Genomic DNA, 26,512 nt, shown 5'->3' with positions numbered 1-26,512 from the left:
CAGCAAATGAGTAAGAAGATTGGTTATTAATTTTATACAAGTTAAATGAAAAGTTCATTATGATCTTTTTTAGATCAGTGAATTTAAAAAAAAATTTTTTTTAGTTTTGTATCTCCACGTCCATAGGTATTTAGATATCTTTTTATAATTGTTTTCTAATCCAGTTAAATAGATGCCACAGACTATAATTTATAGGATATTGATTCTTAATTTTGTTATGATTTTCTTTATGGTGGACTGTAGGGTATGATTTTGAATATACTCCATGAATACTTGAAAAAATATTTAGGAGCATTTGGTCCTATCTTTCCCAAAAGGTAGGAATATTGGTGGTGATTAGTAGCAAATATCCATGAAAGCTTTTTAATAATAGTAATTTTGAATGTTTGCTTTAATATTACAGTGAATTTTTAATAGAATTAATATATTTCTCTATAAAGATTTCAACTTTTCTGTCTCATTTTGACTTTGTTATCTGAGGTTAAGCCAATACTCTTTCAGTCATCATTTATCAGTGAAATGGTGGATTGGGTGGAGAGAGATGCATAGTGTATTTATCATGTACTTTTCTTTATAAGCATTCACCAGATTCAGAAGTGTGATCCAAACTTTTTATTAATATCTACATTAAAAATCATGGGAATCATATCAGTAGCTGCAGAAAAAGCATTTGACAAAATCCAACCCCCATTCATGATAAAAACTCCCAGTAAACTAGACACAGAGGGGAACTTCCTCAACTTGATAAAGAATATCTATCTGCAAAAAGCCTACAGCTGTGAAACCAAATGCTTTCCCGGTAGGATCAGGAACAAGGCAATCATGTGCCCTCTCATGACTGCTTTTCGACATCAAGCTGGAAGTACTAGCTAATGCAATTTGACTAAAAAAGGAAATAAAAGTAGTACAGATTGGGAAGGAAGAAATTCTTTTGCAGATGACATGATTGTCTATGTAGAAAACAAGCCAAAAAAGGAACAAAACAAACCGTGGAACAAAGAAGCAATTATAGCATACAAGGTTGCAGGATACAGGGTTAATTTACAAAAGTCGATTGTTTTCCCATATACCAGCAATAAACAAATGGAATTTTATATTAAAAACACAATGCTATTTACCTTAGTACACAAAAAAATTAGTTATATATCTAACAAAATCTATATCAGGAAAACTCTGATGGAAGATATCAAAGAAGTAAATAAATGAAGAGATAGTCCATGTTCATGGATAAAAGACTCAAAATCAAAATGTCAGTTCTTCCCAGCCTAATCTACAGATTTGAGTGCAATCCTAGTCAAAATCCCAGCAAGTTATTTTGTGGATATTGACAGACTGATTCTAAAGTTTATCTGGAGAAAAAGGATAGTATCCAAAATCTATAAAGAACTTAACCAAACTCACCCAAAAAACAAATAATCCAGTTAAGAAATGGGCAGAAGATATGAATAGACACTTTTCCAAAGAAGACATCCAGATGGCTAACAGACACATGAAAAGATGCTCAGCATCACTCATTTTCGGGGAAATACAAATCAAAACCATGATGAGATCCCACCTCACACCTGTCATAATGCCTAAAATTAACAGCACAAGAAACGGCAAGTGTTGGTGAGGATGCAGAGAAAGGAGAACACTCTTGCATTGTTGGTGGGAATGCAAACTGGTGCAGCCGCTGTGGAAAACAATATGGAGGTTGCTCAAAATGTTAAAAATAGAACTATGCTATGATCCAGCAGTTGCACTACTAGGTATTTACTCAAAGGATAGAAAAATACAAATTTGAATGGGTACATACACCTCAATGTTTATAGCAGCATTATCAATAATAGCCAAACTATGGAAAGAGTTCAAATGTCCTTTTACTAATGAATGGATAAGGAAGAGGTGGTTGTGTGTGTGTATATAGATATGTACACACACACACACACACACACACACACTGGAATATTACTCAGCCATCAAAAAGAATGAAATCTTGCCTTTTGCAACAACGTGGATGAAGGTAGAGTGTATTATACTAAGCAAAATAAGTCAGAGAAAGACAAATACCATGTGATCTCACTCATATGTGGAATTTAAGAAACAAAACAAATGAACATATGGGAAGGGAGGAAAAAGAGAGAGAGGAAAACAAGCCATAAGAGACTCTTAACAGTAGGGAACAGGGCACCTGGGTGGCTTAGTTGGTTAAGCGTCTGCTTTCAGCTCAGGTCATGATCCCAGGGTCCTGCAATCGAGTCCTGGGTCAGGCTTCCCACTCGGTGGGGAGTCTGCTTCTCCCTCTGCCTCCCCCTCCCCCGCTCATGAGCACACGCATGCAGACTCTTTTTCAAATAAATAAAATCTTTTTTTTTTTTAAAGATTTTATTTATTTATTTAACAGAGAGACAGCCAATGAGAGAGGGAACACAGCAGGGGGAGTGGGAGAGGAAGAAGCAGGCTCATAGCGGAGGAGCCCGATGTGGGACTCGATCCCGGTACGCCGGGATCACGCCCTGAGCCGAAGGCCGACGCTTTAACGACTGCGCTACCCAGGCGCCCCTCAAATAAATAAAATCTTGAAAAAAAAACCAATAGAGAACAAACTGAGGGCCAATGGAGGGAGGTGGGTGAAGAATGGGCTAAATGGGTGATGGGGATTAAGGAAGGTGCTTGTTATGTTGAGCACTGGGTGTTGTATGTAAGTGATAAATCACTGAATTCTCCTGAATCCAATATTGCACTGTATGTTACTAATTAGAATTTAAATAAAAATTCAAAAAATAATGATAATTTTAAAATAAGTAAATAAAGCTTATCTGGAGAAACAAAAGACCCAAAATAGCCAACACAATATTGAAGAAGAACAAAATCAGAGGACTGACACTACCAGATTTCAAGAATTACTATAAAGCTATAATAATCAAGCTACTGTGATACTGGTGAAAAAATAGACAAATACATCAATGGAATAAAATACAGAATCTAGAATGGAATAAAATATAGACCCACATAAATGCAGTCAGCTGATCATTGACAGAGATGCAAAGGCAATACAATGGTGCAAAGACAGTCTTTTTAACAAATGGTGATAGGAAAATTAGACATTCACATGTAAAAGAATGAATATAGACATAGACCTTACACCCTCCAGAAAAATTAATTCAAAATGGGTCACAGACCTAAATGTAAAACCCCAAACTATAAAATTCTTAGAAGGTAAGTAGAAGAAAATCTGGATGATCTTGGGTTAGGCAATGAATTTTTGGATACAACGTCAAAGGCATGACCCATGAAAGAAGCAATTGAGTTGGACTTCATTAAAATGAAAAATTTCTCTGTGAAAGACACTGTCAAGAGAATGAAAATTCAAACCACAGACTGGGAGAAAATATTTGCAAAAGGCACAGCTGATAAAGGACTGTTATACAAAATATACAAAGAACTCCTAAAACTCAACAGTAAGAAAGCAACTCAATTAAAAAGTGGACCAGAGATCTTAACAGACACCCCACCAAAGAAGGTATACAGATGGCATATAAGCATATGAAAAATGCTACACATCATATTTCACCAGGGAAATGCAAACTAAAACAATAATGAACTGCTACTCATTACATCAAATATGTACCAGATATACCTATTACAATGGCCAAAATCCAGAACGCTGACACCACCAAATTCTGGGAAAGATGTGGAGCAACAGGAATTCTCATTCATTGCTGGTGGGAATGCAAAATGGTATAGTCACTTTTGAAGGCATTTTGATGGTTTCTTACATAACTAAATATACTTTTATCATATGGTCCAACAAGTGCACTCTTTTGTATTTACCCAAAGGAGTTGAAAACTTATATCCACACAAAAACCTGAACATGGATGTTTATAGGAGCTTTCTTCACAGTTGCCAAAACTTGGAAGTAACTAAGATGTCCGTTAGTTAGGCGGATGGACAGATAAACTGGTACATCTAGACAATGGAGTATTATCCAGCACTAAAAACAAATGAACTATCAAGCCATGAGAAGAGATGGAGGAAACTAAAATGCATATTACTAAGTGGAAGAAGCTAGTCTAAAGCGGCTACATACTGTTTGACTCCAACTAACATTCTGGGAAAGGCAAAACTATGGAGACAGTAAAAAGACATTATCAGGGGTTTAGGAGGAGAGAGGGATGAATAAGCATAGGTGAAGCACAGAGGATTTTTAGAACAGTGAAACTACTCTGTATGGTACTGTAACGGTGAGTATATGTCTTTATAAATTTGTCCAAACCCATAAAATGTACAGCACCAGGAGTGAACTCTAATGTAAACTATGGGCTTTGAGTGATAATGTATCAGTGTAGGTTCCTTAGTATTAATAAATGTACCACTACAGTGGGGGATGTTGAAAATGGGGGAGGGCTCTGCATATATGGGGGCAATAGCGGAAATCTCTAACTTCTCAATTTGCTGTTAACCTAAAACTCCTCTAAAAATAGTCTTTTAACAATCACACAAGATGAGTTATGAACATAGGAGAAATCCCAGATTTCACACCATAAAACCGCCTTTTCATAGATTAGCAATTTACTGTATGAACCTATATGGAACATTAAGGTTTCATTTTTTGTATACTAACAATTCTGCTTTAATGAAAGATAATAAATTTAGATTAAGCATCTGATTAGTAACAGAGTTAAGGGTCTTCATTAGTAACATAGGGTTAAGGGTCTTCATTAGTAACATAGGGTTAAGGGTCTTCATTAGTAACATAGGGTTAAGGGTCTTCATTACATCTGATTAGTAACATAGGGTCTTCATTATAATCAGAATTCATTTGGGTTCACAATTTAGAAGCTCATTTTAAAATTTAAAAATACTGATATACAGTTCTTCTGTAAAGTTACACTAAAGATAATTGAATACTGGTAATGTACTGCCTGTAAGGAGGTTCATCCAAAGCATAATTTACAATTAGTAGAAAATAATCACACCCATTCTCAAAAATAAATAAATAGATAAAAACAAATAGCTATGAGGAACCAGTCATCATAATGGTTGTTTTCAGTTTTACTGTTAGTTGCAAAATACTAAATTTTAACAACTGATTGATACGCTTGCTCAGTTTTACTGATTAAAACCTTTTGAGCAGAAATGTTTTATGATCTTGTGTCCATTGGCTCTTTTTTCTTTTTTCTTTTTTTTTTTTCAAGAGAAAATGTGAGCGGGGGGGAAAGGAGGAGGGGAGAGGGCAGAGGGAGAGGGAGAGAGAGAATCTTGAGCAGACTCCCCACTGAACACAGAGCCCAATGCAGGACTTGATCTCACACCCCTGAGATCATGACCTAGGGCAAAATCAAGAGTCACAAGCTTACCAGCTGAGCCACCGAGGCACTCCTTGGCTCTTTATAAGTTTTGCAAAAAAAAAAAAAAAGATTTAGAATTTATATACCTGTGTGCATGTTAGGCCACAGGTTATCCTCAGGGTGTTGTGTCACTGTCCAGTTCTGTGTTACCTTTTAAATTACATGATAAGAGTGTATGAATAAAACAAAATGAGAAAAGGGTCTCATTTTTTTCTCTCTGGAATCCCTGAACCTCTGTCACCAATTTAGCATGTTTACTTAGAACTCCTGAGATAGGTAGCTCTTTGAAGATGGAGGTTTTTTGTTTTTGTTTAATAATCAGTATGGTCCTGCTGTATTGATAGGGTAAGTACAGTATTGTTTTGAGCAAATCATTTTACTTATCCATTTTTTCTTAAGATTTTACAAATATATTTATTTACAATATGAATTGAATTTGTAGGAGTGTGCTGAAAAACAAAGCCAAATTGAACGAGCCATTAGGGAGAAAAAAGCAATGGAAGAAGAACTAGAAAAGGTAAAAAAGAAAAAATACCTACCTAAAACTCAACTGCAAATCCTTACTATTACTCTTCGCTTTCATCACACTATCTACTAGCAACCCCTACATTGTAAGTGTTTTTACTTGGAATATATTCACAGTCGCACTTAAATAGTAGTATTGCCTGAATACATTTCTTTATAAGAGTGGCCACAGTATTTGTACTTTTTACTTGAAAGTATGAATTTTATGAAGTAGCTATTTTTCTTGTTTAAACTTCATCCCAATAATAAATTTTACTTGGTCTCCCTTCTGTTTTTAAATTTAATGACAACTTTTATTGGGTTTAAGCCATCTATAAAAACAAGTATATATAACCAGAAAATTGTAACATTACTCTGATTTTAACCTTTTAAAAGTATAGATTTTTATTTCTTAAGTAGGAAAACATTACCCCAATGATATTTGAGAAAAAATAATGTGAAAAGTCAGGAAATATCCCACTCTTTTAAAATGCCTTGGGGGAAAAAGGGAAATGAAACTTGATGCAGCATAATACTGTGTTTTAAGTGTTGCATTAGAAACTTTCATAGAGGTTAAGTAACTTACCCACACTAACAAATACTAAATGGTAGAGTCAGAATTTGATTTTCAAAGAAGAACTATGTAGTATTAAAAGCATGTGATGTATCTGTATTATTGACATAAAAAGATCATGACATCAGATAGTAAGAGTCACTTACAAAGCAGCACATAGCAAAAGTATGTATGTCTTGTTCCACCTAGAACCTTTATGGTCACCAGTCTCCTGTGAAGTTGGTTCCTTCTGAGTTCCTTCTGTTATGGAATAGGGATCGATCCCATTTGGATTGCTACCTGTTGTACATCATGGCTGGGATGAATTTTTAAAATCATATGGCATAGATTAAATAATAGGCTTAATTGAGGAAATGTAAAACAAGACTAAAGACAACAGGTAAAGAAAAGGCACAGGTCCCTCATTCTCCCACTGTCCCACTGTCTCCCACGCAGACAAGTGTGCTGAAGTCAAAGCACTGCTATATAGAGATATAGATAATATAGATATAGATATGTCTGTATTTTAGAGTGGGACATTAACTTGCTGATATTCTACCTTTTTATAGAACAGAAGTGACAAAACAGTCTCTTCAGTGGGAGAAGATACAGGTTGCTTGGCCAGGCAGTCTGGATTTAGAGGGTAGCTATGGGTAGAATTTGTCTGAAAATGTGAGCTGCTTAGCACCTGGATACTTTACAGTTCTTGTGATGTTACAGCCCCTGTGTTGTGGTAGGAAGCCTAGTCTCATAAGAAACTGAGCTTGGGTACACCCACTCCTTTTGGGAAAAGAGGCACCCCCATTTCAGTTAGATTATGGTCTAGTTAACCCAGAGTAAGATTATAGAATCACTTTCAGATAGTTCTGTTTATTGCACCATAGCGTATATCTGTATTTTTTAATCAGAATACAGAATTGTCTTTTTTTTTTAAGATTTTATTTATTTGAGAGAGAGAACATGCATGAGCAGACTTGCTGCTGAGCAGAGAGCCGAAAGTGGGACTCAATCCCAGGATGCCAAGATCATTACCTGAGCCAAAGGCAGACACTTAACCAACTGAGCCACCCAGGCATGCCTGAATATAGAATTGTCTTGAAGGGTGTTCAAGACAATTTAATCAAAACAGCTTTCTCCAATTGGTGACATTTAGAGTATTTTTTATTTCGGCTATCTTACATTTCTTTTTAAAATATTAAAACCATCCCCAGGACCAAATGGCTTCACAAACATATTCTACCAGACAGTTAAAGAGTTAATACCTATTCTCAAACTATTCCAAAAAACAGAGAAGGAAGGAAACCTTCCAAATTCACTCTCTGAGGCCAGCATAAAGATACTACTAAAAAGAACTGCAGGCCCATATCCCTGTTGAACATGGGTGTAAAAATTCTCAATAAAAATACTAGCAAACTGAATCCAGCAATACATTAAAAAAATCATTCACCATGATCAAGTGAGATTTATTCCTGGTGGTTCAATATTTGCAAATCAATCAACATGATACATCATGTTAATAAAAGAAAGGATAAAATAAATAAAAATTTAAAAAATAAGATATTAAAACTATTTAAATAGTTTACAGTGAGCATGAATACTTTCAAAAAATAAGCAATTTTTATATGTCAGTTTTCAGCATTTTATTTTATAAATATGAAATAACCAAAATTACTGATGTCTTACTATGTGGCAATGGGAACAGATGAACACATGATTATGAAGTTTTATTTATCATTGATTTCAGTTTCTAAACTGTGTAATTTCTTAAGACAGTTTTCTTCTGTAAGGTAATATACATATAATCATCTTTTACAGATTTACCGTGAAGGCAGAGTAAATGAAAGTGATTACAGAAAACTAGAAGAAATGCACCAAAGATGCCTGGTTGCAGAGCGTTCAAAAGATGATCTTCAACTAAGACTTAAGGCAACAGAAAATAAAATAAAGCAACTTGAAATAAAGTAAGTTATTCTTTTCTGTTTTCTGTTAACGTTTTCAGAATTCATATGCTTTCTGATAGACTCTTTACTTTTTTTAAATAGGACTTTCATATATGTTGAAAAAAAAACTTTTTAGCACCAAATAGAATTTTTTTAAGCTTCTTTTTTTTTTTTTTAAGATTTTATTTATTTATTTTACAGAGAGAGAGCACAAACAGGGAGAGCACCAGTCAGAGAGAGAGGGATAATCAGGCCCCCTGCTGAGCAAGGAGCCCGATGCGGGCTCAATCCCAGGACCCTGGGATCATGATCTGAGCCAAAGGCAGACGCTTAACCAACTGAGCCACCCAGGCGCCCTTTAAGCTTATTTCTGAAAACTAATTTCCTCAGGAAGAAAAGATTTAACAGTATTACACCATTTTATTTTAGATTTCTCCATTCTGGCAGTTAAATAGACTGCTCGGGGAGCCTGGGTGGTACAGCAGTTAAGCGTCTGCCTTCAGCTCAGGGCGTGATCCCGGCGATCTGGGATCGAGCCCCACATCAGGCTCTTCCGCAATGAGCCTGCTTCTTCTTCTCCCACTCCCCCTGCTTGTGTTCCCTCTCTCGCTGGCTGTCTCTATCTCTGTCGAATAAATAAATAAAATCTTTAAAAAAAAAAAAAAAAAAGAATGCTCATAAGATTGGGTTTTTTCATACTAACTATGCAGGTTTTACAGTAGCTTCCTTATAATTATTGCTTTTATACTCAGTTTATTCTTAACATTTTTTTTGTTACTGAATATTTTATAATAATCCATCATGTTTATTTATTACATTGTCTATTAAAATGGTAAATTTATAGTCTGGCATATCCCTTCTGAATAATTTTCTACCTTTTCCCCCCAGAGTGTTACTTAATACGGTAAAACTTAATTTGAATTGCATGAAATCTCAATCTGTTACAGAATATGTTTAATAGATATTTTAAAAATAAAGACTAATAATGTCAGCAATACAGTGGAATGAATTGGAGGTACCCAGCCCATGTCCCTCCACAGAAAAATATATGAAAGGCATCCCTAGACAAAAGTGCCTTTGTGAGAGCTTTGGGATCCAGGTGGGAGATTACAAAACACTGTTGAAGCCCAAAAACAGGGAGGGAAGCTTGCACACCAGTGGCAGTGCACTCTATGGTCCTGTCTATGGACCAGAGCAGCCCCATGTCCCTATAGTCTTGGCTCTAGCCCTACTTGTCCACAGTCCTATACCTGGCCCCCTCCACTAAGGGACTCAGCAGAAGCCATCCCTGTGGGTACTTCAGGTAACAGGTCCGCCAGCCTCAGAGCTGACTGTCGTCCCTGCATCTAGGCTCTAGTTCCACTCTCCTATGGTCTGGAGGCGGTTCTGTCCCCTCAGGAACCAGCCCAGTGAACTGATGGGAGTACTTACTAATAGTTGCCCAGCAGAAGTCACACCTGTCTGCAGACGTAACAAAAACCACAAGACATGGATCCAGCACTTCTCTACCACAGTTTGAGGTAGTCTTTCATGGCCAGGGAGCCACCCAAAAGACCCAGCAGAAGCCACACTTGTAGATGCTTCTAGTTACACACCCAGTGACCTCAGACCTGACTGCAATCCCTGAGGCAGTCTTGTGACCCAGCTTTAGTCCCACTCTACCACAGTCCAAAAGCAGTCCTACCCACCCATGGACCAGCCCAGTGACATCACAGGAAGGACCCTTAGGAACCCATGGGACACAGCACCTGACTGTGCCCCTGATTACATGCTTGCCAGCCATGAACCTAGCAATAGACACATGACATGGTTTCAATCTTGCTCAACCACAATCCCAGAAGCAGCCCCATCAGTTGTAGGACTTGGTGGGAGAAAGTCTACCTGCCAAAATCAGTCTGTAAAGACTGGAAGAGGAATCTGCTTCTTCAAATACACAGATACCAAGAAAGAATCAGGCAAATATGTCAACACCAAAGGAAACTAATAAAGCTATCTAACTGACCCAAAAGAAATGGAGATCCATGAACTGCTTGACAAAAATTTTAAGTGTTGTCTTAAAATCAGTGGACTATGAAAGAACATTATTCAGCTAAATAAAATCAGAAAAATGATACATGAACAAAATGAGAAGTTTAACAAAGAAATAGAAACCATTAAAAAGAAGCAAACAGAAATCCTGGAGCTGAAGAACTGAACTGAAAAATTCTGTAGAGTTTCAGCAGCAGACTTGATCACGCAGAAGAAAATCAGCAAACTTGAAGGTAGCTGGTTTGAAATCATCCAGTTAGAAGAAGAAAGAATGAAAGAGTGAAGAAAACCTACAGGAGTTATAGAACATCTTAAAGTAAACCAATATACACATTATGAAAATAGAAGGAGCACAGAATGAAAAAGGAACAGAAAGTTTATAAAGAAATAATAATAGAATACTTCCAAAATCTGGGGAGGGAGTTGACATCCAGATCCATGACACCCAAAGAATCACAAATAAGCTCAACATCAAGAGGTCTTCACTTAGACACATTCTAATCAAATTGCCAAAAATAAAAGAATTTTGAAAACAGGAAGTGATTCATCACCTACAAGGGACTCCCCCACAACCCCTATAAAACTATCAATGGATTTCTTAGAAGAAACCTTGTAGCAGAGAGAGAGTGGTATAATATATTCAAAGTACTGAAAGAAAAAAAACTGCAAACCAGGAATACTATACCCAGCAAGGTTGTTCATCAGAAATGAAGGAGAGATTAAGAATTTTCTAAGACAAAGCTCAAAAGCTGGTGCATCGCCATTAGAGTTGCTGTATAAGAAATGCTAGGGGCGGGGCGCCTGGGTGGCACAGCGGTTAAGCGTCTGCCTTCAGCTCAGGGCGTGATCCTGGCGTTATGGGATCGAGCCCCACATCGGGCTCCTCCGCTATGAGCCTGCTTCTTCCTCTCCCACTCCCCCTGCTTGTGTTCCCTCTCCCGCTGGCTGTCTCTGTCTCTGTCGAATAAATAAATAAAATCTTTAAAAAAAAAGAAATGCTAGGGGCGCCTGGGTGGCACAGCGGTTAAGCGTCTGCCTTCGGCTCAGGGCGTGATCCCGGCGTTACGGGATCGAGCCCCACATCAGGCTCCTCCGCTATGAGCCTGCTTCTTCCTCTCCCACTCCCCCTGCTTGTGTTCCCTCTCTCGCTGGCTGTCTCTATCTCTGTCAAATAAATAAATAAAATCTTTAAAAAAAAAAAAAAAGAAATGCTAAAGCATTTTTCTAGTGGAAATGAAAGGATACTAATTAGCAGCATAAAAATATATGAAAGTGTAAAACTCACTGGTAAAAGTAGGTAATGGTCAAACTCAGAATACTCTGAATATAGTAGTAGTATATAAATCACTTTTAACTCTAATATAGAAGTTAAAAGATAAGAGTATTAAAAATAATAGAGGCACAATAATGTGTTAATTGATATACAATATAAAAATATGTATAACATCAGTAACAAAAATGTGAGCCTCATGCTAATCAGAAAACAATGTAGACACACAAAAGATAAAGAGAAAGGAATGAAAGCAACTACTATAAAAATTCAACAAATCACAAAAAAACACAACTAAAATAGGAATAAAGGAATAAACTGTTTCTGCAAAACAGAAAACAGTTAACAAAATCACAGTAGTTATTATCTGTTAATAATTACTTTTAAGTGGGGGCGCCTGGGTGGCACAGCGGTTAAGCGTCTGCCTTCGGCTCAGGGCGTGATCCCGGCGTTATGGGATCGAGCCCCACATCAGGCTCCTCCGCTATGAGCCTGCTTCTTCCTCTCCCACTCCCCCTGCTTGTGTTCCCTCTCTCACTGGCTGTCTCTATCTCTGTCAAATAAATAAATAAAATCTTTAAAAAAAAAAAAATTACTTTTAAGTGGATTAAATTACCTAATCAGAGGGGTCGGAAAAAGATGGCAGAGGAGTAGGGGACCTTTTTTCAGCTGGTCCCCTGAATCGAGCTGGACATCTACTAGATCATTCTAAACACCCATGAAATCAGCCCGAGACGTAGGAAGATACATCAGGATCTCTACAAACGAACATCCCCAGTGCTAAGTATTGAGGTGCGAAGCGGGGAGCCGTGAATCCCCGCACAGATATCGGAAGATAAACAGAAGGGGGAAGGAGCCGCCAAGCACAGGCGCTGGGAAGCAGTAGCCACCTGCACTGGGGAGCGGGCCGGACTTGTGGACCAGAACCCACAGGAAAGCAGACTGAGACTGTGAGCCCAGGAACATGCACACAACCAGACTGAAAACCGGAGCTCCGGAGCACACACTCAAACTGGACTGAAACCGGGAGCTCAGGAGCACACGCATGTCCAAACTGAAAACCAGAGCTCCAGAGCACACACTTGAACTAGACTGTATCCGGGAGCTTGGGAGGGAGCGTGCGCACAACCAGACTGAAAACCGGTTCTCCGGAGTGCACGCGAACCACACTGAAACAGGGAGCTTGGGAGCGCACGCGCGAGACCGGGGGTAGCTTGCAGTGTTAGAAGCGCAAAGGACAGAGACGTGCCAACCCTGGAAGCGAGGGCTGGGAGAGTGGCTATGGGACACATAACCCCGAACGCTGCGAGGTTTTTAGCAGCACCAATAGAAACAGAGTTAAAAGTGGCCAGGAGAGCTCAGTGGAGAGCGGACTGCAATCTCTCTGTTCTGAGACAGAGGCTGAGATTCGGCCAATGCTGCTCTGACTCTCAGAAGAGTCACAGAAAACCGCCAGGGAAAGCTGCCAGAGAACAAAAGCCCGGAAATACCAGTTCACATTGTGCCCATCCCCATCCCCCCTCTCAGGGGACGCAGCAACTCTACCCAAAGAGGGTTGCCTGAGTATCAGTGCGGCAGGCCCCTCCCCCCAGAAGGCAGGCTGAAAAATCAAGAAGCCCACATCCCTAAGGTCATTATGAAACAAGTGCACATTGCTTAGGTCCTGGTCAATAATTTGGACTCTGTACATCCCCACAACCTCTCCTCATCAGAATGACGAGGAAGAGAAATCTCCCCCAACAGAGAAAAGATACAGAGTCGGCAGCCTCTGCCACAGAACTAATGGATATGGATATAACCAAATTGTCAGAAATGTAGTTCAGAGTAACAATGGTCAAGATGATGTGTAGCCTTGAAAAAAATATAAACGAAAATATTAACAAGAATATAGAATCTCTAAGGGCGGAAATGAGAGTGAATCTGGCAGAAATTAAAAATGCTATGAATGCAGTCTAAACTAGAAGCTCTGACGGCCAGGGTAAATGAGGCAGAAGAACGAATTAGTGAATTGGAAGATGGGATGGTGGAAGAGAAGGAAAAAACAGAAACTTGGCTCAAAAAAATCCAATCTCAAGAATGTAGATTACGGGAGATTACTAACTCAATGAAACTTTCCAATGTCAGAATCATCGGCATCCCCAAGGGGGTGGAGAAAGAGAGAGGTCTAGAAGAGATATTTGAACAAATTGTAGCTGAGAACTTCCCTAATCTAGCAAAGGAAACAAGCATTTGTGTCCAAGAGGCAGGACCCCTCCCAAGACCAATGAGAATAGACCTACACCACGCCACATCATAGTGCAATTCACGAATATTAGATCCAAGGATACAGTCTTGAAAGCGGTCAGGGGGAAGAAAATCCTTACGTACAGAGGGAGGAACTTCAGAATAACGTCAGACCTGTCTACAGAAACCTGGCAAGCCAGGAGAGGTTGGCAAGGTATTTTCAGAGCTCTAACTGAGAAGAACATGCAGCCGAGGATCCTTTGTTCAGCAAGGCTGTCATTCAGAATTGATGGACAGACAAAGACCTTCTAAGACTGGCAGAAACTGAAAGAATATGTGACTACCAAGCCAGCCCTACAAGAAATATTAGGGGGGGGGGGTTCTATAAAAGTAAAAAGACCCCAAGAGGGATACACAACAGAAATATTACAATCTATAGAAACAGAGACTTCACAGGCAACATGACATCATTAAAATCATATCTCTCAATAATCACTCTCAATGTGAATGATCTAAATGCTCCTATAAAATGCCACAGGGTTGCAGCTTGGATAAAAAGACATGACCCATCCATTTGCTGTCTACAAGAGACTCATTTTGAACCTAAAGATACATCCAGACTGAAAGTGAAAGGATGGAAAACCATTTTTCATGCCAATGGACATCAAAAGAAAGCTGGGGTAGCAGTTCTCATATCAGACAGATTAGATTTTAAAGACTGTAGTTAGAGATACAGAAGGACACTATATTATTCTTAAAGGATGTATCCAACATATGGATATGACAATTATAAATATCTATGCCCCCAACAGGGGAGCAGCTAGATACACAAGCCAACTCTTAACCGGAATAAAGAGACATATAGATAATAATATGTTAATAGTAGGGTACCCCAACACTCCACTCTCAACAATAGACAAATCACCTAAGCAGAAAATCAACAAAGAAACAAGAGCTTTGAACGACATACTGGACCAGATAGACCTCATAGATATATATAGAACACTACACCCCAGAACAACAGAATACTCATTCTTTTCGAATGCACATGGAACTTTCTCCAGAATAGACCATATACTGGGTCACAAAACAGGTCTCAACTGATACCAAAAGACTGAGTTTATTCCCTGCATATTCTTAGACCACAGTGCTTTGAAAGTGGAACTCAATCACAAGGAAAAATTTGGAAGAAACTCAAACACTTGGAAACTAAGAACCATCCTGCTCAAGAAAGCCTGGGTAAACCAGGAAATTAAAAATCAGTTTAAACAATTTTTGGAGACCAAAGAAAATGAAAACACATCGGTCCAAAACCTATGGGACACTGCAAAGGCAGTCCTAAGGGGAAAATACATAGCCATCCAAGCCTTGCTCAAAAGAACAGAAGAATCTAAAATGCAGTTTTTATATTCTTACCTCAAGAAGCTGGAGCTGGAACAGAAGAACAAGCCTAACCCACGCACCAGAAGGCAGTTGATCAAGATTAGAGCAGAGATCAATGAATTAGAAACCAGGAGCACAGTAGAGCAGATCAACAAAACTAGAAGCTGGTTCTTTGGAAGAATAAATAAGATCGATAAGCCACTGGCCAGACTTATTCAAAAGAATACAGAAAGGACCCAAATTAATAAAATTATGAACGAAAGGGGAGAGATCACGACCAACACCAATGAAATAGGAAGGATCATTGGAAACTTGTATCAACAGCTTTATGCCAATAAATTAAACAACCTGGAAGAAATGGATGCCTTCCTGGAAACCTATAAACTACCAAGACTGAAACAGGAAGAAATTGATTATTTAAACAGACCGGTTAATTATGAAGAGATTGAAGCAGTGATCAAAACCTCCCCAAAAACAAGAGTCCAGGGCCTGATGGATTCCCCGGGGAATTCTACCAAACATTCAAAGGAGAAATAATACCTATTCTCCTGAAGTTGTTTCAGAAAATAGAAACAGAAGGAAAACTACCAAACTCATTCTATGAGGCCAGTATTCCCTTGATCCCCAAACCAGGCAAAGACCCCATCAAAAAGAAGAATTACAGACCGATTTCCCTGATGAATACGGACGCCAAAATTCTCAACAAGATCCTAGCTAATAGGATCCCACAGTACATTAAAAAGATTATTCATCAAGACCAAGTGGGATTCATCCCTGGGATGCAAGGGTGGTTCAACATTCGCAAATTGATCAGTGTGATAGATCACATCAACAAGAAAAGACTCCAGAACCATATGAGCCTCTCAATTGATGCAGAAAAAGCATTTGACAAAATACAGCATCCTTTCCTGATTAAAACCCTTCAGAGTGTAGGGATAGAGGGTACATTCCTCAATTTCATAAAAACCATCTATGAAAAGCCTACAGCGAATATCATTCTCAATGGGGAAAAGCTGGAAGCCTTTCCCTTAAGACCAGGAACATGACAAGGATGCCCACTCTCGCCATTATTATTCAACATAGTACTAGAAGTCCTTGCAACAGCAATCAGACAACAAAAAGGGATAAAAGGTATCCAAATTGGCAAAGAAGAAGTGAAACTGTCTCTCTCCACAGATGACATGATACTCTATATAGAAAACCCAAAAGACTCCACCCCCAAACTACTAGAACTTATAGAACAATTCAGTAATGTGGCAGGATACAAAATCAATGCTCAGAAATCAGTTGCATTTCTATACATGAACAATGAGACTGAAGAAAGAGAAATTAGGGAATCCATTCCACTTACAATAGTGCCAAAAATCATACGTTATCTCGGAATTAACTTAACCAGAGACGTAAAGGACCTATATTCTAGAAACTACAAATCACTCTTGAAAGACATTGAAGAAGACACAAAAGGATGGAAAAATATCCCATGCTCATGGATTGGAAGAATAAACATAGTTAAAATGTCTATGCTACCCAGAGCAATCTACACTTTCAGTGCCATTCCAATCAAAATACCAACAACATTTTTCAAAGAACTGGAACAAACAGCCCTTAAACTTGTGTGGAACCAGGAAAGGCCCTGAATCACCAAGGAATTGTTGAAAAGGAAAAACAAAGCTAGGGGCATCACGTTGCCGGATTTCAAGCTATACTACAAAGCTGTGATCACTAAGACAGCATGGTACTGGCACAAAAACAGACACATAGACCAATGGAACAGAATAGAGAACCCAGAAATGGACCCTTGGCTCTATGGGCAACTAATCTTTGACAAAGCAGGAAAAAACATCCAGTGGAAGAAAGACAGTCTCTTCAATAAATGGTGCTGGGAAAATTAGACAGCTATATACAAAAGAATGAAACTTGATCACTCTCTCACACCACACGCAAAGATAAACTCCAAATGGATGAAAGACCTCAATGTGAGACAGGAATCTACCAAAATCCTAGAGGAAAACATAGGCTACAACCTCTTTGACATCGGCCACAGCAACTTTTTTCATGACACATCTCCAAAGGCAAGAGAAACAAAAGATAAAATGAACTTGTGGGACTTCATGAAGATAAAAAGCTTCTGCACAGCCAAGGAAACAGTCAAAAAAACTAAGAGGCAGCCCACAGAATGGGAGAAGATATTTGCAAATAACACTACAGATAAAAGACTGGTGTCCAAGATCTACAAAGAACTTCTCAAACTCAATACACGAGAAACAAATAAATCAAAAAATGGGCAGAAGCTATGAACAGACACTCTTCCAATGACGACATACAACTGGCTAACAGACACATGAAAAAATGTTCAAAATCATTAGTCATCAGGGAAATTCAAATCAAAACCACATTGAGATACCACCTTACACCAATTAGAATGGTAAAAATTGACAAGGCAAGAAACAACAAATGTCAGAGAGGATGTGGAGAAAGGGGATCCCTCTTACACTCTTGGTGGGAATGCAAGTTGGTACAGCCACTTTGGAAAACAGTGTGGAGGTCACTTAAAAAGTTAAAAATAGAGCTACGCTATTATCCAGCAATTACACTACTGGGTATTTACCCCAAAGCTGCAGATGTAGTGAAGAGAAGGACCATATGCACCCCAATGTTCATAGCAGCATTGTCCACAATAGCTAATTGTGGAAGGAGCTGAGTGCCCCTCAACAGATGACTGGATTAAGAAGATGTGGTCCATATATACAATGGAATATTACTCAGCCATCAGAAAGAACAATTACCCATCATTTGCAGCAACATGGATGGGACTGGAGGAGGTTATGCTAAGTGAAATAAGTCAAGCAGAGAAAGACAATTATCATATGGTTTCATTCATTTATGGAACATAAGAAATAGCAGGAAGATCAGTAGGAGAAGGAAGGGAAGAATGAAGGGGGGTATACAGAAGGGGGAATGAAGCATGAGAGACAATGGAATCTGGGAAACAAACTGAGGATTTCAGAGGGGAGGTGCGTGGGGGATTGGGATAGGCCAGTGATGGGTATAAAGGAGGGCACATATTGCAATGAGCACTGGGTGTTATACGCAAATAGCGAATCGTGGAACACTACATTAAAAACTAAGGACATATTGTATGGTGACTAACATAACATAATAAAAAGTTATTATATAAAAAAATAAAATGTAACTGGGTAAAAAAAATTATCTGATCAAAAGACATAGACTAAATGGATTAGAAAATAAGATCCAGCCATATGGTGCTTACTAGAAAGTCACTTTACATTTGAGGAAGCACATTGGCTAAAAGTGAAGAGATGGCAAAAGATAGTCCATGCAAATGGTACCCAAAGACAGCAGGGGTATCTTATATCAGACAAATAGACTTAGGTCAAAAATTGTCATGAGACAAAAATGATCATTATATAATGATAAAAAGGGATTAATTCATCAAAAGAAAATAACAATCATAAAACTATATGCACTCAATATCAGAGCACCTAAATATATAAAGCAAATATTAACAGAGCTGAAGGGGAAAATAGAGAGCAATACAGTAATAGTAGGAAACTAGTAGCTCACTTTCAACAAGAGGTCATCCAGAACAGAAAATCAGTAAGAAAACAGCACCCTTGAACAATGCTTATACCAAATTGGCTTAATAGACATTCTGTCCAACACAGCATAATACACATTCTCAAGTGTGTTTCAAGACTCAAAATCAGAAATAAAAAAAGGGAGACATTACAACTGATACCACATGAATACAAGGAATCATAAGAGACTACTGTGAACAATTACATACCAACAAATTGGATAAACTTGAAGAAATGGATAAATTCCTGGAAACATACAACCTTCCAAGACTGAATCTGAAAACTAGTAAAGAGATTGAATCAATAATCAAAAACCTCTTTGGGTTTTGGAAAAGCCCAGAACCAGATGGCTTCACTGGTGAATTCTGCTAAACATTTAAAGGAGACTTAAATGCCAGTCCTTCTCAAACTCTTCCAAAAAATTAGAGAGAACATTTCCAAATTCATTTTATGAGGCCAGCATTACTCTGATAACAAAACAAGACAAAGACACTATCAGAAAATAGAATTCCAGGCTAATATCCATGATGAACACAGATGCAAAAATACTCCAAAAAACATACTAGCAGACCAAATTAAAAGGATCATACACAGTTGTCAAGTGTAATTAATACCTGGGAGACAAGGATGGTTCAAGATATGCAGATCAGTAAATGGGCTATACCACATTGAAGAATGAAGGATAAAACTCGTGATCATCTCAAGAGATACAGAAAAAGCATTTCACAATATATAATATCTATTCATGATAAAAACAACTCTCAACAAATTAGAGAAGAAATGTACCTCAACATATTAAAGGCCATATATGGCAAGCCCCACTATTAACATCATACTGAATGTTGAAAAGCTAAAATCTTTTCCTTTAAGATCAGGAACAAGAGGGGCACCTGGGTGGCACAGCGGTTAAGCATCTGCCTTCGGCTCAGGGCCTGATCCCAGCGTTCTGGGATCGAGCCCCACATCAGGCTCCTCCGCTATGAGCCTCCTTCTTCCTCTCCCACTCCCCCTGCTTGTGTTCCCTCTCTCGCTGGCTGTCTCTATCTCTGTCAAATAAATAGATAAAATATTAAAAAAAAAAAAAGAATATACTGTTTAAAAAAAAAAAAAAGATCAGGAACAAGACAGTGGTGCCCACTCTTGCCACTTCTTTCAAAATAGTAATGGAAGTGCTAGTCAGAGCAGTTACAAGAAAAAGAAAGAAAATGCATCCAAATTAAAAGTAAAATTGACTCTGTTTACAGACAACATGATCCTATACATTGAAAAAACCCTGAAGACCCCACCAAAAAAGTCATTAGATCTAATACATAAATTCAGTAAAGCTGTAGGATGCAAAATCAACATACCAAAATCAGTTGCATTTCTATACACTAACAAACTTTGAGAAAGAAATGAACAATCCCATTCACAGTAATTTCAAAATGAATAAAATACTTAGAATAAATTTAATCAAGGAAGTGAAAAAAAAACTTTACACTGAAAGCTAAAAATCAGTGGTGAAAGAAATTAAGAAAGTCACATAAATGTAAAGGTATCATCTTAATGAATTGGATGAAATAATATTGTTAAAATGTCCACACTACCCAAAGCAGTCTTCAGATTCGATAAAGTTCCTATCAAATTTCCAATGGCATTTTTCACAAAAATAGAAAAATCAATCCTAAAATTCATAATGGGGGTTCCTGGGTGGCTCAGTCAGTTAAGCATCTGCCTTCAGCTGAGGTCATGATCCTGGGGTCCTGGGATCGAGGAGCCCTGTGTCTGGCTCCCTGCTCAGCAGGGAGCCTGCTTCTCCTTCTCCTGCCACTCCCCCTGCTTGTGCTCTCTCTCTTTCTGTCAAATAAATAAATCTTTAAAAAAAAATTCATAATGAACCTCAGAAGACTTTGAATAGACAAAGCAATCTTAAGAACAAGCTGAATGCATCACAATTCCGGATTTCAAAATATATTACAAGTCTTCAGTAATCAAAACAGTATGGTCCAACAGGCATAAAAGTAGACATACAGATTAGTGGAACAGAATAGAGAGCCCAGAAACAAATGCATGCATTTATGGTCAGCTGATCTTTGACAAGAGTGCCAAGAACACACAATGGGGAAAGGATAGTCTTTTCAATAAATAGTATTGGGAAAACTGGATGTCCACATGCAGAAGACTGAAATCGAACCTTTATCTCACACCATATACAAAAATCAACTCAAAGTGGATTCAAGACTGAAATGTAAATCCTGAAACTGTGAAACTACTGCAAGAAAACAGGGGGAAAGCTTCTTGACATTGGTCTTGGCAGTGATTTTCAGATCTGACCCTATGAGTACAAGTAACTAAAGTAAAAATAGACAAGTGTAATTACATCAAACTAAGAAGTTTCGGCATAGCAAAGAGAGTGAAAAGACCATCTACAGCATAGAAGAAAATATTTGCAAACGATACATCTGATAAGGAGTTAATATCCAGAATATATAAGGAAGCTGAGCAATTCAATAGCAAAATAGATAAACTGCTTTAGAAATGGGAAAAGGACCTGAAGAGACTTTTCTTAGAAGACATACAAATGGCCAACAGGTATATCGAAAGGTGCTCTTCATCACCGATCATCAGGGAAATGCAAATCAAAATCACATTGAGGTCTCACCTCACACCTGTTGGAATGGCTATTTTCAAAAAGACAAAAGATAGACTCCAGGTAAAGATGGCAGAGCACGGTTACAGCTTTTGGCTGACTACATTCAGCAAATGTAAACTTATCCAGATTGAATATGCTTTCACTGTTGTAGTTGGAAGAGCCCCTCCAGTGGGAATTTAAGCTGCAAATAGTGTGATGTTAGCAACTGAGAAGAAACAATTCCATTCTGTATGATGAGCAAGGTGTCAACAAAGTGGAAGCAATTACTGAGCATGCAGGCTTGGTGTACACTGGCATGGGCCCAGATTACAGAGTGCTTGTGCACACAGCTCAAAAACTAGCTCAGCGGTACTGTCTCATTTACCAAGGATCCATTCTAGCAGCTCAGCTGGTATAGGGAGTAGCTTCTGTGATGCAAGAATACGCTCAGTCAGGTGGTATTCATCCATTTGGAGTTTCTTTACTAATTTGTGGTTGGAATGAGGGACAACTGTATTTATTTCAGTTCAATCCATCTGAAGCTCACTTTGCCTCCTCCAGAAAAATAACAAAGACCTGGAACTTGAAGATGCCATTCACACAGCCATATTAACCCTAAAGGAAAACTTTGAAGAGCAGATGACAGTAGATAACATAGAAGTTGGAAACTGCAGTGAAGCCAGATTTAGGAGGTTTACTTCAACTGAAGTTAAGGATTACTAAACTACCATTAGCATAATAACAAGTGATTGGAAAATCCAAAATTTTAGATAATTCCTCTACTTTACCATGTTTAAAGTATATTTTGTTTTGCAGGCTTTTTGCGTACTTATTTCTACATGGTTTAATGTACTGATGTTTTTTTTTTTTAATGACACTCATAAATCATAATAAACTGTTAAATCCAAACACACAAACAAAAAAAGACAAAAGATAACCAGTGTTGGTGAGGATATGGAGAAAAGGAAACCCTTGTACATTATTGGTGGGAATGTAAATTGGTACAGCCACTATGGAAAACAGTATACGGAGGTTCCTCAAAAGATTTTAAAAACTACCATGTGATCCATTTCTGGAAAATCTCTGTCTCAAAAAGATATCTACACTCCTATGTTCATTGCAGTATTATTCACAGTAGCCAAGATATGGAAGCAACCTAAGTGTCAATCAACAGATGAATGGATGTAGAAGGGAGAGTAAATAGATATTTATTTCTAGTTAGGCCCCCATTCTCTATTTTTTTCTAACAATTTGTTGAAACCAAGGTTGTTTGTATTCTAGTTTCCTCTGCCTGCATGCATATATGTGATGCCATTTACCTTGTTTCTCTCTCCCATGTAATTCCTAAAAACTAGTAATCAAATCAAGAGGCTTGACCCGATCCAGTTGACATTTTTTTGTAAGAATTCTTCATAAATGTTAATATTTTGGACTTCAGTTTGGAGGCACATAATATGCGATTATTTCTGATGTTAGCATCTTTCTGATTTTATCATCCTTGGATGATCATTGCCTAGATCTATCATTTCTTTAGGAACTTTATCAGCCAAAGTTGAAATAGGAAAAAAGAGCCAAAGTATTATGGAAATAAAGGACCTTATGTATTCCCTCTGACACCTGTTGACCAGATAATGTTCACAATATTTGATTAGCTGGATTGAAAAGATGGAAATTTTTAAAGATAGGAATAAAAATTAGCAATATATTGAAGCAAATATACATGTTTGAAGGTTCTGTCACCCAGTAATCCATTGTTGAGAAAGTTCAAGAAATATAACCTATTTAAACTGATAAAACAGGAGCTGGAAGTTTATTGTTAAAAACCAATTTTTAAGTCATATAACAGGAAAATATGAAATAGGTCTTATTGTAATTTAGTAATATAGACAACTAATGTGTCTTCCTATGGAGTTGATTGAATTTTGATCATTACCTATTTCACCTTCCTTACCATTACCTTACTATTACCTTACCAGTGTATCCCCTCAAAGTCCTTGTTACACAGTGATTCTCACTGTTAGCAAAAATTTGAAAAAAAAAAAAAAAGTTTGACATAGATTTTCTAGGTGAGGGGCACCTGGGTGGCTCAGTCGTCAAGCGTCTGCCTTCGGCTCAGGGCGTGATCCCGGCGTTCTGGGATCGAGCCCCACGTCAGGCTCCTCCGCTGGAAGCCTGCTTCTTCCTCTCCCACTCCCCCTGCTTGTGTTCCCTCTCTCACTGGCTGTCTCTATCTCTGTCAAATAAATAAATAAAATCTTAAAAAAAAAAATAGATTTTCTAGGTGAGTGGTAACAGCTCAGTTTATTAGTTGAGATTGTTAAATTGGTTATATTTGCCTGGGATAATACAATGTTGTGAAACTACATAGTTTAAGTCTACAGTGAAGAGAAATGGGTCAGAACAAAGAATACAAAAGTCTGTACTATAAAACATAACTTCTCGACTTTCATTACAGATCATTAAGTTTAAAGGTTCCTTTTGTTTTTTTAATCAGTTCCTCAGAAGAGATATCACGTTGCCAAGAAATGATTCAGAAACTTCAAAACGTATTGGAGTCTGAGAGAGAGAACTGTGGATTTGTCAGTGAACAAAGGCTGAAACTTCAGCAAGAAAATGAACAGTTACAGAAGGAGACTGAGGATTTAAGAAAGATTGCTCTCGAGGCTCAAAAAAAAGCCAAATTAAAGGTATTTGCAAGAGTAGTTAGAGTTAAATGTGTATCTAAAAAAATATTTAGAGAGACCCAGTAAAACATTTTAAGACCTTTTTTTTTTTTTGGCCTTTTCATCAAATAGCACTAAATCATAATGCAGAGCATTAACCAGTCTTTTTTGTAGTGTAGAATTTGGCAAGCATATTTGAAAATGATTGCTTTCACTATCCACACACACACAAAATTCTTTCCAACCATGAAATACACTGATATTCCTGCCAAAGCAATTTAAGCAGTGCTAGCAAAACTATAGATTAGATAACTTTATAGACTGCCACCCTCTCTTCTATAATAGCCTCTTAAAAGTTGAACTCTAAAACTAGCTTTATAGAGGATGCTACATCAGTATGCTCTGAGAACCTCTCATAGGTAGTCTAAAATTTCCATGCTAGGAGGAAGGCAAGGGATAAAAGTCTCCTTAAGAAAAAAAAATTTCTCCTTTATTTTCACTCTCCTTCCCCCCTTCCTCATTCTAACGTTTAACATGCTTTGACAATAAGAATAAGATAAGCTGTTTAAGGGAGTTTCAAGAAGCACCGGTATCACCTTCAACATGTTGCTTCCCTTACCCCATCCCATGCAACTTTTATAAAAGTTGTCATTAACTCTTTATGATAAAGACCTATATCTTCCAGTTTCATAGAAAGGATATGAGGTGGCAGTATTCATGTTTCACTTTGTTTTTTGTTGCTGTATACTTATAAGAAGTCACATTCCAATCTAATTCATATCAGCACATATTTACTGAATGCCTCCTACTACAAGCATCAAACACTGTAGTTATTTATAAAAACTTGAACTCTGAAAGAGAGCCTTATATCATACAGAGAAGTTTCTGCTTTATGCTTTAGTCTGTGGGGATTCAAGACTTGATATAAAGCTACAGTAATTAAGACAGTGTGCTATCAATATAATAATAATTATGATCAATGGAACAAAACAGAGTCCAGGAACAAACCCGTTTTTCATAATCACTTCATTTATAAAAAAGCACCACTGTAGTTCAATATGGAAAGAATTATCTTTATAATAAATGATGCTAGATCAGTTGGGTCCATATTTTAAAAATAAGCCTTGACCCCCATATCATACCATACATTTAAATTAATTTGAGCTGCCTGGTAGACCTAAATGCAACATATAAAACAATGGAGCTTCAAAGAGAAAATCTTCATGATCTTGGGTAAGAAAGAATTTCTTAATGAGAACACAAAAAAATAATCATAACATAAAGACTAATTGGATTTCATTAAATTAATATTATTGAGTCTGTTAAAAGGCACCATTAAGTACAATGCTGGCTCGGTTTGCCAGTTTTGCCTATTAAAAATCACAATCTAAATTGTCAAAAAAAAAAGATACCATTCAGAGAGTGAAAGTGAAAGAAAGTATTTATAATACACGAAGTACTTGTAATGCATAAAAGATAGATAATATATGTATAATACACATTTATAATACAATAATATATAAATATACATTTGTATATACATAATGTAATATAACACAAACAAGGACTAGTATCTAGAATATAAAAACTGTTACTAATTAATAATGATAAAACAGCAATTAATAAGGAAAAAACAAGCACCCTATTTCCAAAAATGGGCAAAAAATTGAAATATGCATTTCACAAAAGAGAATGTATGAAAAAATGTCCAACTGCATTGTTTATCAACAAAATATAATTAAAATTACAATGAGGTACCACTGCATACTTACCAGAATGGCTAAAATTAAGAGCATCAAGTGTTGACAAAGATGTAAAGCAACCAGTTGGCAGTGTCTTAAAGTTGGACATATATTACATATGATGCCAAGTAATAGTGGCTTCATACCCACAGATATGAGTGCTTATATTCATGAAAACATGCACATAAGAATATTCATAGAAGTTTTAATCCTGTCAAAAACTGAAAATAACTCAAATGTCCATCCACATGAGATTACATAAATAAATGGTGGTGTATTCATATCATGAAATAGATACAGGAATAAAAAAGAATGAACTATGTCTATAAGTAATAATGGATGAGTTTCACAGACCCAATGTTGAACAAAGAAGCCACAGATAAAAAAGCTCATAGTCTATTAATTTCATTATATGAAAGTGAAGAATAGGCATAATTACCTATGAGGATGAGATCAGAATAGCAGTTACATTTTCAAAGGGTGAGTAATGATTAAAAGGGCATATGAGGGAGCCTCCGGAGGTATCTAAATCAGGGTGGTGACTCTGGTATGTCAGTATATGTGTAAAACTTGAGGTTGTACCCCTAAGACTTATGTAGCTCATTGTAAGCAAAAGATAAATCTTGGCAAAGGAAGGTCAGCAGGATTGTAAATAAAACAAGAGT

General features: G+C 37.4%; 1 protein-coding gene and 1 pseudogene across 1 annotated transcript in view; both read left to right on the top strand.

Moving 5' to 3' along the window:
• The window catches only part of SCLT1 (sodium channel and clathrin linker 1), a 204,364-nt gene that overhangs the window by 120,771 nt on the left and 57,081 nt on the right, over positions 1 to 26,512 (top strand). The window contains exons 15-17 of the mRNA XM_045798986.2: positions 5,774 to 5,848; positions 8,204 to 8,349; positions 23,937 to 24,129. Of these exons, the coding sequence (XP_045654942.2) occupies positions 5,774 to 5,848; positions 8,204 to 8,349; positions 23,937 to 24,129 (414 nt within the window). The remainder of the gene's footprint in view (positions 1 to 5,773; positions 5,849 to 8,203; positions 8,350 to 23,936; positions 24,130 to 26,512) is intronic.
• Positions 20,556 to 22,165, top strand: LOC123793287 (proteasome subunit alpha type-2 pseudogene; annotated as a pseudogene).

Source organism: Ursus americanus, chromosome 13 (assembly GCF_024610735.1).
Source record: "Ursus americanus isolate L20-20 chromosome 13, mUrsAme1.1.p, whole genome shotgun sequence".
NCBI classification, from domain to species: Eukaryota; Metazoa; Chordata; class Mammalia; order Carnivora; family Ursidae; genus Ursus; species Ursus americanus.
This window is presented reverse-complemented; position numbering and strand designations above follow the sequence as displayed.